The sequence below is a fragment of the Dipodomys merriami genome, unplaced genomic scaffold, assembly GCF_024711535.1.
Source record: "Dipodomys merriami isolate MVZ:Mamm:240054 unplaced genomic scaffold, mDipMer1.0.p SCAF_39, whole genome shotgun sequence".
Classification (NCBI taxonomy): domain Eukaryota; kingdom Metazoa; phylum Chordata; class Mammalia; order Rodentia; family Heteromyidae; genus Dipodomys; species Dipodomys merriami.
In genome coordinates, this window is record NW_027205492.1 from 8,409,700 (window position 1) to 8,422,341 (window position 12,642).

General features: G+C 60.7%; 1 protein-coding gene across 2 annotated transcripts in view; it reads right to left on the reverse strand.

The window, feature by feature from the left end:
* Nucleotides 1-1,159: 1,159 nt before the first annotated feature.
* The window catches only part of Nfatc2 (nuclear factor of activated T cells 2), a 76,839-nt gene continuing 65,356 nt past the window's right edge, over nucleotides 1,160-12,642 (reverse strand). Inside the window, exons 10-11 of one of the 2 annotated variants that reach the window (XM_069990009.1) lie at nucleotides 9,260-9,347; nucleotides 1,160-4,754 (exon numbers count right to left, since the gene is read on the reverse strand). In XM_069990009.1, coding sequence (XP_069846110.1) covers nucleotides 9,304-9,347 — 44 coding nt within the window. In that variant the 3' untranslated portion in view covers nucleotides 1,160-4,754; nucleotides 9,260-9,303. The remainder of the gene's footprint in view (nucleotides 4,755-9,259; nucleotides 9,348-12,642) is intronic. The other variant, XM_069990008.1, reaches the window with a different exon arrangement.

Sequence of the window (12,642 nt, forward strand, 5' to 3'; positions counted from 1 at the left end):
CCACCAATGTAACCATTTCTGGAGCTCAGAGCCCCAGTCAAGGTAGACAGGCCGTGTACCCCAGATGCCCAGGAAGATCCCCCCCCCGCCTTTCCAGCCCGTAGGTGGCATCCGCTGGGCTCCTCTCTGACATGAGCTCGAGGCTCTGCGAGGTGGGGGTCAGAGTGGGGAGATGGGGGGTGGGGGCTCTAGAAAAATCTGGGAAAGGCAAGAAGGGGCTGCTTCCCATGAGCTCTGGGACCGGCTGGTGCCTGTGTGAACCTGTGTTCCAGGACCATGGCATGCTTGTGTGCACGTGCATGTGTGCACGCACACGTGTGCACATGTGTGACATTTACTATGGTTGCCAGGGAGGTTTGCAGGGGTGGAGGCCCCAGGGGCCCCTGGGCTCAGGGGGACAGGGGGGGCGGGGCCTTGTGTGTGATGGGCTGACAGGCAGGGACCCAAACCACAGCATTTTGGGAAGGGAGGGGTGTGGAGAAAGGGTTCCAGGACCTCTTGAGAGGCTAGAGAGGGGGAGGGGAGGGGTCTGGAGGGAGGAGGGATAGAGGGCGCTGGGGGAAGGCCTGGAACAAGGATCTTTCTAAATGCCAACTAAAGGCCGCACTTGGAGGGCCCGCGCATGCTCGGCTCTGGCATGCTCGGATGTGCGTTGTCTTTAAGCTCAGCCTGGCTTGTGTGTGGATTGTGGTGGGGGGGAGCCAAGGGGCTATCCTGTCATCCAAGGTGAGGGCACAGGCCAGCATGATGCTTCAGATTCGGGGGGGGCGCTGGGTGGGGAGGGCAGCCTAGGCTGGGGGAGGGGAGGGAGGTTCCTGGGAATGGGGAGTGGAGCTCCGGGTACCCCCCTGTCACTGGCACATGCAGTGTGAGCACACCCTCCTCAAGCTGTGCCCGGTGGCATTCAATGGTTCCCAAGCAGCACCCCACAGGTGTCCCCGATGCTGGACGAGGCCTAGTGTTTTCAGGGGTGCTCAGTCGGCACCTCACCGAAGCAGCCTGACCTCCCGGCTCTGAACAGGTCCTGCGTGGAAGGGACGGTACCTGACTTCCAGGCGAAGGAGCACAGGACACACGCCCAGAAAACGCCCCTGCTGCGTGAACCCCAAGCGCCAGCCCCGCAGCTAGAGCAAGGCAGACACACCCAGGTAGCGGTTGCTTTCCAAGGTTTATTGCTGAAGTGTCAGAATACAAGCTGTATAAAAATACTTTACATATAGCAAAAATAAACTACAGTCAACGGGAGAGGAACAACGCTTTGCATAGGAATGTGACGGATCCAGAGTCCTTAACAGTCGAGATTTCCCACAGCTCCAGCCCTCCTTCGTCCCCACGCGGGACTACCTGTAGTGTAAGCCTCAGCCCGGCTTCCTCTCCCCTCGCAGGCTGCAGGTGCGTGCGGCCTCCGGCAAGGCGGGCGCCATGCTGGCCACATCTGCTCAGGCCAGTCAGGATGCTGGGCATACCTGTTGTCATGGAAACCGCATGCCTGCACCCACCCACCCCACTCAAACCCTGAACCCACCGCGGGGGGCGGGCGGGGGCGGCCCCGTCTGCCTGCAGCTGCGTGGAGACCCTTTGCTCCCTGTGCCCCAGTGTGGCTTAGCGGGGGCCTGCTCAGGGAAGCACCTCCACACCGGTTGCCAGAGATTGTTCTGGAACAAACTGTATGAGGACAGCCATGCTGGCTGTAACCGGAGCCAGCAGCGAGGCGGAGCGGGCTGGTGTTTGCAGCGCTGCTTTCTGCCAGCACTTGGCTGGACTGAAGGAAAAGCCCTGGGTTCCGCTGGCTGCTCTGTGCGCACGCGCACGGACGCCCCGTCCTGCCGAGACGTGCCGGGCCCACAGGGCTGGTTCCCCCGGCGTGTCAGAACCGCGCCCCGTCCATGCGATTGTTAGGGTCAGGCTTCCCCATGCGGGACGACAGGAAGTGCTTGTGGTGTGAAAACAGTTCCAAGTGACAGCCGGAACACGTCAGCTTCCCGACTGCCCGGGACGGGGGCGCTCCGGCTCCGGCTCCGGCTCCGGCCGCCTGTGTGAGCGCACCAGGCCCCAGCGGAGCCTCCCGGCTCCCCGGAGAGCCCGGAGAGCCCGAGGAGCCTGTGCGGCCGAGCGGCGCCGCCCGCGGCTCCCGCGCGCCCACCGGCCCGGCGCCTCCCCGAGCCTGCGCGAAGGCTCCCACACACACCCACTCGGAATGTGTTTCCACGCTCTCCTCATCTCACATCAAAATCACCTACGAGGTCCTTCAGTTCCACCCGCTCTCCTCAGTGGCAGAAGCCAGGCGCGGGGCTGGAAAGCCACGAAGATGAGTTCTTTTCCCACGAAGCCCCGCCCGGGCCTCCTCGGCCGCAGCGGCTCCGACAGTCCCGGGCCGGGCAGCCTCGGAGCTGGGGCATTTGGGGGGGGGGATTTTCTGGCATTATGAACAACAACAACAAAAAAACTTCAAGAATATATCATTTCTCTGAAAAGAAAAGCATATATGTAAAAAGATCCTTAAAAAAGATTTCTGGCCATTTATAAATATTTTCTAATTCCAACAACGGGATGCCATAGGTGGAGGGCAGATGAAACGCATAAAAATACAGGTAAGAAAATAAAATTTAACAGCGTACTAGCTATCTGGACTGCTGTGTGTATATATAAATACATCGTCAAGCAGCAGCACATGCGCATGACGCAGGAAGACTGAAAAACCTGTACGTTATACTCTGTCCAGCATCACAGCAGTTCAGTCCGTTCCAGATCTCCATTCCATGGACAAAGCGCAGGCAGCCTTATCTCCTCAGGCACGCGCACACGCGTGTGCCACGCCCCATTCTCAACCCACCGGGCTCCTTGCTTCTCCTTCACCGACAGGACCCCACTGCGCGTCCCCACCCTGGAAATACTCCATAAGGGATTACTCTTGGCAAAACTTCCTGCTGAGAAAATGTCCTTAGTAGCCGTCTGTGTCTGACACACTTTGGCTTGCTGGTTTCTGTGTCTTAATGAATGCCGTTTCTTTCCTGTGTTATTTGGTATTGCTGTTTATGGAAGGGTTTCTGACACTATCCAGCTGTGACAGTGTAGGAGAGAAATGGAGAGGCTTAGTGTGCGTTACACACACGTGTGCACACAGACAGTCCCAGCATGGTTAGGAGGCAGACAGAACGCACGAACCCTGTGCACCCCGCGGACAAGGAGGCTGGACTGCTTTGCTATGGTATCAGAAAGGCACTTAGGAAAACATTCAGGTAACTGAGGAAAGGCCACGTTCCCTCATGAGCAAAAGATGGCCCTGTGCTGGGGCCAGTGAGGAAAGTCCTGCGGGAGATCCTCCCGCTCCCTCCCCAAGGCGGCTGCTTTGCTGGAGAGAGAGTTGTGGGTAAAGCTGCTGGCGGAGCAAGGGCTTGTGGAGGAGGAGGTACTGAGCGTGGAGAACTCTGCACTAGTACCTAGCTTCCTGCTGACCTGCTGTATGCCCAAAGGAGAATCTTACTCCACGGGGTCCAGCCTGGGTGAGGAAGGCCTTTCTCCTGAGAGGGAATACATGCGAGGTACGAATGAAGGCAGGTTTCTCTTGGTGGTGGCATTTGGTGGCCGTGGCTTTCTGCTTAGGCTGCTGGCCAAGAATCCACTGCGCACAGCCTTAGTGAGGCGCACAGGACATCATCTCCACAGTGCTCTTGGTGATGAGGGACGTAAACGGCTGCAGGGCTGAAAACGCACCTCTGGTTCACCCTGTCTGCAATAAATGCACACAGAAGCGTGTCCATGTGTGAAACCTCATCTGCCATGCATGCAGTGCCACGCTGTGCCAGCAGAGGGGGCTGTGGAGGCCGGGGAAGGGGGCGGCTGAGGCTGCCTGGAGCCACGGGATCAGGCAGAGCTTAAGGCACTTGGGTGAAAGCTCTTCCAGGGAAGATCCTGGTGGGCATCCGCTCCCAGAAGCCCTTGGGTGATTGCAACGACGCCTCCTTTTGCTTGGACTTTGGCTGCGCTAGCCCTTTGGCCACCGGTCTCAACCTCCGATGCCCCTGTGTTCCTTCCTACCTGGAGGGGCCTTGGCGGGGAGGAGTCGCAGGAAGCTCCCCAAGCCTCATGCTGCGTGAGCTGCAGCAGCAGGCCGCAGGGAACAGGGAGGCGGCCGAGAGGGCGCCATCGCCAGCCTCCCTGGCGGGCTCTTTGAAGCGGAGGGAAAATGAGAAGAGATAACCTAACTGAACGCCGAGAGGTGGGGACAGCGGCTCTTTGTCTGGAGAAGGCAGAACACCGGGAAAGGAGCGTTCACTGTGGCCAGCTGTGGTGGAGGGGGGCTGCACGGCGGGCGTGGGGAGGGGAGGGTCCCGAGGCTGCCTGCAGGTGAGGCCCTCATCCTCCAAAGGGGGCAGGCGCCATCTCTGTGGCCTGGACCAACGCACGGGGAGGGGCGTGCTGTCCCGCCAGAGCCCGCGGCTGTCCCCTCCGTCTCCCGTGCAGGCCTCATCCGGTGGCTCTGAGGACGGCTTCGGGCCGCAGGCACTTGCCGCCGGACAGATGGTCATGCACCACCCAGGGCGCTCAGTGGAGGAGGGGCCGTGCGGTGTGAGGGGCGCGGCCCCACGCGGGCTGACCACACCCGGGTCCAGGTGTGGCCTCCAGCAGAGAGGGACGCAGGAGCGAGGACAGGGAGGGGCCGGGGTCCAAGGCGTCTGGTCTTGTGTGATGGCTGCTCTACGTCTGATTTCTGGTGGGAGGTCCTGAAAACTCTTTCCTGATAATTTCATTAACTAAAAATGAAAAGAGAGAGAGATTAAGAGGGGTAATTGGACAGCAAAACCACATCCCAGGTGAGTGGTCTAGAACCTTGATCAGGCTTTCACATCTGAGAATTTGTAACACCAGAACTATCTTTTTTTTGGGGGGGGGTGGGTCGGGGGTCGGTCGTGGGGCCTGAACTCTGGGCCTGGGCGCTGTTCCTCAGCTCTTCAGCTCAAGGCAAGCGCTCTACCACTTGAGCCACAGTGCCACTTCTGGCTTTTTCTGTGTCTGTGGTGTTGAGGCATTGAACCCAGGGCCTCAGGCATGAAAGGCAAGCGCTCTACCACTGAGCCACCTTCCCAGCCCCATACGCCAGAACTATTTTAAGTTCCTTTTTTTCTAGACCCAGGCGCAGCACTGCAGTCTGCTCCTGAGAATCGCCCCACTGCTTTTTCTGCTCTTTGTGGCCCAGCTGGGTGGGTCTGGGGTAGCTCTCTGCTCTGTCTTTTTCGTTTTGTGTCTGCCAGACTTTCAGAAGCGATTAGTACATCCAGAATGTACCTGACACCCACAGGTGCCTGCAACACTACAGGGACGCGTGGGAAGCCAGCGGGAGCGCAGTGTGGACCAGCCACTCCCGTGAGCAACCATTCCCCTCCCTCCCTTCCTTTTTGGTTTTCTTTTCGGCAGCACTAGGGTTTGAACTCAGGGCTCGGCCCTTGCTCTACGAGCTGACCCACACTTTCAGCCTAGCCAGGGAGATGCGAAGTGGCCGGTGTGGTGGGCGGGGCCTACCCCCCTCAGCTGGTAAGAGCAGCTGGGCAGGAGCCGCAGACCCCCCGCCAGCCTGGCCTGGCCTCTGGTAGCCCGCCGGCTCTGGTTATGCACGGGCTGTTCCGGGCGGGCAGGGAGGCCCTGGGCTGCGCTCCTGTGTGTGGTGCGCAGGCTCCGCGCTGCCTGGATGCCCTCAGCTCCAGCCGGCCAGTCTCGGCAGGGTCTGAATGCCTGTCCTGTGCTGGGGTGGCACAAGACCCCCTGGCGTCCCCCACACCAGGTCCCCCGCCCTTTCCTGGTTCTGACGCTGACCTGCTCCCACATCTTGAAGTCCTGGTGGTGGGAAGCCAGCCGTGAGCGCCCGAGGGCCGACGCTGCTGCCCAGCCCCACCCCTGCTCATGCCGGACGGGTCTGGACACCCGTGACAGGTAGCCTTCAAGAGCAAGCTATGAAATCTAACACTCAGTCCCTCACCGGCGGCTGTGTGCCCGACCTCCCCACACCTCCATTTCCTTCTAGGCCCATGTGGAGGCTGCTGGGTGGGAAGGAAGCTCACGGACGTGGCCTGGGACTCGTGCATGGTGCGTACGATTGTACAGCTGCAGCGCTGAGTGACTAACAGGCCCCAGCACCCCCGGGGCTTTGCACACCAGGCGCATGCCCAATGCATGCTGGGGGGGAGGGGAAGGGAGAGGGAGGGTCCCTTGCTGTGGAGCTTTAGTGTCGTGGCTGTCCCCTGCCTCTGTTTCCCCATTGTACATGGCTGCCGTCCTGGGGCTGGGGCGGAGCTCGCACGGGATTACGCTAGTGGAGAACTGGGGCTGCCTGGGTTTTAGGAGTGGGTCCATAGGGAGCCTGGACGTCAGCACAGGCGCAGAACCAACACCCAAGACCCTACCGGGGTAGATGGGGCTCTCTGCAGGGAACCCGGGGTGTGAACCCCGCCATTCCGCTCACCAGCACACTGGGCACCAACCAGCAGGCTACCTGGAGCCCTAGCAGGAAGCTGAATGGAGAAATCGGCCCCGGCCCGCCCCGCCCCCACCCTGCCCTGGCAGGGGGAGGTGAGAGGGGCTCTGCCCAGCTTTTCAGAGCCGGGATTCGGAAGGCCTCCCGTTTCCTACAGCCCTGGCTTCCTAAAATAGCCCGTGGGCAGGGCTGTGGGCACCGAGGGAGACCTCGCCTGCCGAGCCACCTGGAACCTTCCGGGAATGTCTCACCATTGTGACACCCTGAGGTTCAGACCCCACGCAGGGAACGGGGAGGGGGGTGGCCCCGGGCTCCACAGCTCACGATGCCCCAGGGTGCTGGCCCGGTCACCTCCCCCCGCTTCTCCCCTGTGTCCTGCAGTGCAGTGGCTGCTCTGCACCTCCCCCCAGAGCCCCTTTGGGACCTGTGAACCCCCCTTCCCAGGCTAATGTCCTGTAGACACCCCCCCCGCCCCGTGCAGCCCCCTTCCCAGGCTAATGTCCTGTAGACACCCCTCTGCCCCTCACAGGGGAAACATTCAGAGAGCCCTGGCCTTGCTTAGACCACTGTGGGAGCCGGCGCGGCCATCAAGTGTGAGTCAGACGTGCAATGTGGGCCACGAACCCAGTGAGAGCTTGGAGCCAGCGGCCGTCCGTCCTCCACCAGCGACTGGACCCCCACAGCAGGGACCTCATGTCCCCTGTCTGAGTGTCCTTCCTGCCACCCCTCCAGCACCACCTAATCCTGCCCTCACCGCCCCCAGAAGCCAGCGCAGGGCCCTCAGGTGCACCGGCCGCGTGGGGCTCCGCACCGTGCACCCCGCAGGGGCTGCCTCAGGGCCTTGCACCATCAGCAGGGCTTCCTGCTGCTTGAGTGACAGCGGGATGGTCCCTGGTGACATTCTTGCTGCAGGTCTGAGCCCTGAGCTGGACTGAGGATATCTCATTTCTCCACCTGACAACCATCTAGTTACCACGCTCCTGTGACAGCCAGGAAGCAGAGGCAGACTACTCTTGTCACTAGCAAAGGAGAATGGGAATTTGAACCCAGTGCCCACTGTGTTGAGCCTCATGTTCTGTGATTGACCAGCTTGCTTCTGGGGCCCCGGTACCCTCACGACCTCCTGCTCGTGGCCGGGAGAAGGCCACGCAGCCTCTGCGGTGACAGTAGGGGCCGGCCTTCTTTCCCAAGCCTCACCTGTTTTCTGTGGCTGCCCGCCAGAGCCCAGGGCCAGCAGGAGAGTCTTCCAACCGGGGCGGGAATGGGGGCCGGGGCTGCATTCTAGGCCAAACCACAGTATCGGAGTGCCTAGAGCGGCTTAGGGACCCCCGTCCCGCCAAACCCACTCCCAGGGCCCCCAGAGTTGGGCCTGGACAAGGTGATGTCTGACGATGCCCTTCCGTCTCTTTCTGTTCTGACTGCTGGAGGGGATCTCCTGTGGAGGCCCGGCAAGGCCCGGCCTCAGCCCCTCCCCTGACAGGAGGCCGCGGGAGGGCTGAGGAGCCTGAGGGGGCTTCCTGTGACTTCTGCTCACATCTCCCAAAACATTATCTGATCTCTCAGGCTCTGCTTTTACTTGGTAAGAAACTTCCGTTTTCTGGGTACTTGGGACCACAGGGAAAGAACTTTCCAGAAGAGCCAGCTGGACCTGACCTCACAGATTCTGCAGAAAAAGTCAGCTGTCCTGTGGCAGGCCCGGGCCTGTAGACCTGACAGGCTGGGTCAGCACAGCACTGGCTGCGGGGGGGGGGGGGGGGGGGACCTCCCCTCCCCCACCCAGCCCAGGTATTTCAGGGGCACCTATGACTCCTGCCGTGCGCCTCTGGACCCTCGGGCAGGGCAGGCGAGTACCAGGCCAAGGCCCGCTGTGTGAGTGTGAGCCCCAGAATGGGTCCTCCGCACATGGGGAGTGTGGCTGCATCCTGGGGGGTGGGTGGCGGGGCATGCTTCCGCTGCACGGCCCTGCTGAGCTGGGGCACTGAACGCCACATTATTACCAGGCCTTTCCGTGTCCATCAGCCAAGGGCCTCGGGGCCTGGCCTCGCTGACTGAGGGACACAGCAAGGCAGTGGTCCCAGACCCCACACCAACGCTGGCTGGCCAGGATTCCCTCTGTGCTGGACACTGGGAGGCTAGGATGCTCTGATTAGGATGTGGAGAACGTTCTAGAACAGCATCAGCGTCTAAGAAACTAAGGCCCAGGAAGGTCCCACCTGGACCTTTTCCCACAAGAGCACAAGATGCTCCCGTGGCCAGTCAGCTTCAGCCTTTGACTTCTGCACCCATCCCGTGGCCCATGTCAATCAACACAGCGAAGCATTGTGGGAAAACCAGTCTCAACACAAATCCAGAAAGCAAGGAGCCAATCGACACTATCAGAAGTACAATGCAAGAGACCCCAAGTCCAGGGGCACCCCTCCCCCAACTCAAGACAGCCGCCATGGGGCCAGCTACCCAGAGCACCATCCAAAACCAAAACCACGAGGGCTGGGGGAGGCGTCCCTGCATTGGCTCCTGCAGGCCAGTGCTGGAGTGGAGTGATGGGGCCCCCAGATTAGCATGCAAATCCCCAGGCTCACCCACCCCCAAACCTGGGGCTCAGCCCCACAGACGGCCCCAGAAATGCCCGGCAGGGAGGCGGGGGTTGGGGGATGGGGAGCCAGGCCCTGAGAGGGGCCCGGGTCTGTGAGGCTGGCCTGCAGGCTGGACGGACTCCTGTTCCTGGAAGTAAGCTGAGGGCAAGCAAACTCACAGGCAGCAGACAAAGGAGAAGCAGAAGATATCGATTACCTTTCACTTTGATTGCATGGATCAAAGATCACAGTCTTTCTGTTTCATAATATGTTTTGTATCCAGCTAAGGTGTGTGTCTATCAGCTCTGAAAAAGACGTGCAAAACCAGTTTTGAGAAGAAGAAAATCACCGTTGAGCTGTTCTGCTGTTCTCCCAACTCCTGGGGCCGCTACCCCTCCACGCTCGCCACACGGCACCTTGGTGCGCTCTGCACCCCCGTGCTGGAGCACCTTAACATGGAAGCCAGACAACCCAGTGAGCGGACTAGGGGTCCCCAAGATGCGGGGCAGAGAACTGGGGGTCTCTGAGGCCAGAGGGCATGCCTCCTTTCCCTGTACTGGCCCAGGGCTGTGAATTCAGGGACTGGCCACTGCCCCAGAGATTTTTTTTTTGTTCAAGGCTAGTGCTCTACTGCTTGAGCCACAGCTCTACTTCTGGCCTTTTGGTGGTTCATTGGAGATAAAGAGCCTCATGGAGTTTCCTTGCCCGGGCTGGCTTTGAACCGAGATCCCCAGATCTCAGCCTCCTGAGTAGCTGGGATGATAGGCATGAGCCACCAGCGCCCAGCAAGGGTGGTGGCCCTCGGCTCCTCAGGCTACATGCTGTTTTCCCATTTTCATGATAACAAAATTACTTCTCCTGTAGCCTCTATGGAGTTAGAGCAACAAATCCCCTGAGAAGAAGAGGCCCGAGTCGTTGTGCCAGAAATCCTCCTGTCATCCTGTCTCCATTTTAAATGGTGGCAGAAAGCTCTCTCCCTGCATTGTGCCTGTTTCTTCCCAAGTCCTCTTCTCCACTGACCTGTGCTATAAGGGCTATGCTGTAAGGCCAGAGTCCCAGCCAGGCACGGCGGCTCATCCCTGTAATCTTAGCTACATGGGAGGCTGAGATGGAGAGGACTGCAGTTGGAGGTCAGCCTGGGCAAAACTGTTCATGAGCTCCCTTAAGGACAGAAAAAGCCAAGCCTGGTGGCCTGTGTCTGTCACCGCAGCTGCAGCTGCAGCAGGACGTGTGAAATCAGCTAAGCAAAGTGCCCGCCCTGGAAGTGACAGGGCTGAGGTCAAGTCCCAGTGCTGCCCAGGAAGAGGAATGTGCTGTTTCTGTCTCTTCCAGGAAGGGACGGACCGTTGTTAGTGCCGTCAGTAAACTAGAGTATCTTTCAAGGAGACTAGAGAGCACCCCTAAGCCTCACCTTTGGGGGGGTGGGGAGAACATGCCATCAGGAGATCTTTCTAGCAGTTCTGCAGGGCTCTGGGAGTCCGGGGATGCCTGCCCACCCTCTTCTGCAATGGGGACCCCAGCTGTCAGCCCAGCCCCGGGGCGCATGTGGCCCCACCCCTGTGGGGTCAGCACCCCCTCGCTGCCCTCCGGCCCCATGCTCTGCTGCAGACTGGCTTGTTCCAAACACAGAGCAGAGGCTGTAAGATGCCCCCCCTGCTGACGGCAGCCATGCCGTGGCCCAGACCAGCACCCCAAACTCCGGGCTCAGGAGGTGGGGCAAGGGGGGGAGGGACCGGCTCTCCTACCCGGCCTGCTCTGCTTGTTTCCGTGGAATTAAGTGGATCCCCACCTCCCAGGGCCGCCTGGCCGCATCCCCACATCCTGTGGCTCCCGAATCCATCCACCCTCCACGACCGCCCCAACGCGGCCAGTCCCCCACCCCCGGGGCCTGGGGGGCCTCTGCCAGAGCACAGGGCTCCCCAAGAAAGAGCCAGCCCTGGGGTGCTGCCTGGGGGCCGTGACCTCGGTGCACACTCTGTGTCCTGAGGCGGCACCCCAGGCCCAGGCCGCCCCGCAGGGAGCAGCTCCAATCCAGGAGGACGCAGGCCCCACGCACACATGGCTGGCTTCCTGTGGCAGTGAGCACGCAGCTTCCTGTCAGGGTGCAGAGTTGCACCCCTTGCTCCTGGTGGGGACAGACCCGGGGCCCAACCAAGAGCTTCTCCCAACCCAACTCAGAACCTGACCAGCACCGCCACGCACGCCTGTGCACGCGGCTGCGGGCGCTGCCTCTCTGTGGGCTCCAGGGAGCCCACTCCTAGGCCGCTACTGCGGGAGGAGAGGGGGGCTGTCTGGGAACAGGCCCTCAGCACCAAGTGGGAACCAGATGCGGCTCCAACTCTCTGGGTAGGGATCCCCAAGTGTGGAAGGTTCTCAAGAGGTCTTGGGAGCACTGATAAAATGCAGACTAACTTCAGAAGTTTCTGGAACTACAGTGTGCGCACGCACGCGTCTGCGCACGTGTCTAAACAGCCATGGGCTGGGGTGCAGGGCCACACTTTGGAATCTCAGTTACCCAGGAGGCAGAAGGAGGAGGATCGCGGCAGAGTCAGTGTGAGACCCTAGCTGAGAGCGAGACTCAAAGCTGAAGGTCTGGGGGCGTGGCTGGGGGGAAGCGCCCTGCCCAGCAGCCGAACCTCGCACCCAAAGCACAACACAAAACAAACACAGGAGGGCAGAGGGGCCCAGAGGCTCAGGCCTGTAATCCCAGCTACTCAGGAGGCTGGGGATTGAGGTTCAAAGCCAACCAGGGCAGAAAAGTCAGTAAGAGTCTTATCTCCAATGAACCACCAAAAAGCTACAAGTGCAGCTGTGGCTTGAGTGGTAGAGCAAAAAAAGCTCAGGAACAGCACCGGGGCTCTGAGTTCTAGCCTCAGTACACACACACACACACACACACACACACACACACACACACACACACACACACACACACACACACACACACACACACACACACACACACACACACACACACACACACAGTTCCACTGGTCGGTGCGTCATGGGCAGTTGCTACGGCAGAGATGGAGAGAGGCTCAAGCCCGGCCCCAGGGCCGTCTGCAAATTCTCCCAAATCCAGGGCGGGCGCAGCGCTGGTCTGAGGCTCACTGCCCCATTTTGGGTCTCCTCCAAGGCTGCAGCTTGAGGCCCACAGTGACACTCCACCTCTACCACCTGGCGCAGCCTGCGTGCCCCCACACTGTCCCCAGTCCCTGGGCTCGGGAGCCCTCGGGGTGGGGGATGGGGGGGGTTGGCTTGTCAACCCTTGGCAGGAACAAAAACACAAGGTCAACAGAGGCAGACCCACCCGCCCTGCGAGAGGTGATGTGAGGCGGAGCCCGTGGGTGTGGGAGGCCTGGGCTGGGGTGCTCCGGGCCCACCCAGGCCTTCCCTGTCACCAGCTTTCTGACAAGTGTCCTTCAACTCTCAGCCTGGAGAGAGGACCCCACGTGAGAGGCCCGGCCCAGGCCTCAGCAGCCAGGCCCAGTCTCTCCCGCCTTGGGCGGCTCATGGGGCTGACCTGGACGTGTGACCCCCGTGCCAGCGCTGCAGCGTGCCCACAGCGCCACCTCCAACACAGGCCACGGGAAGCACGCA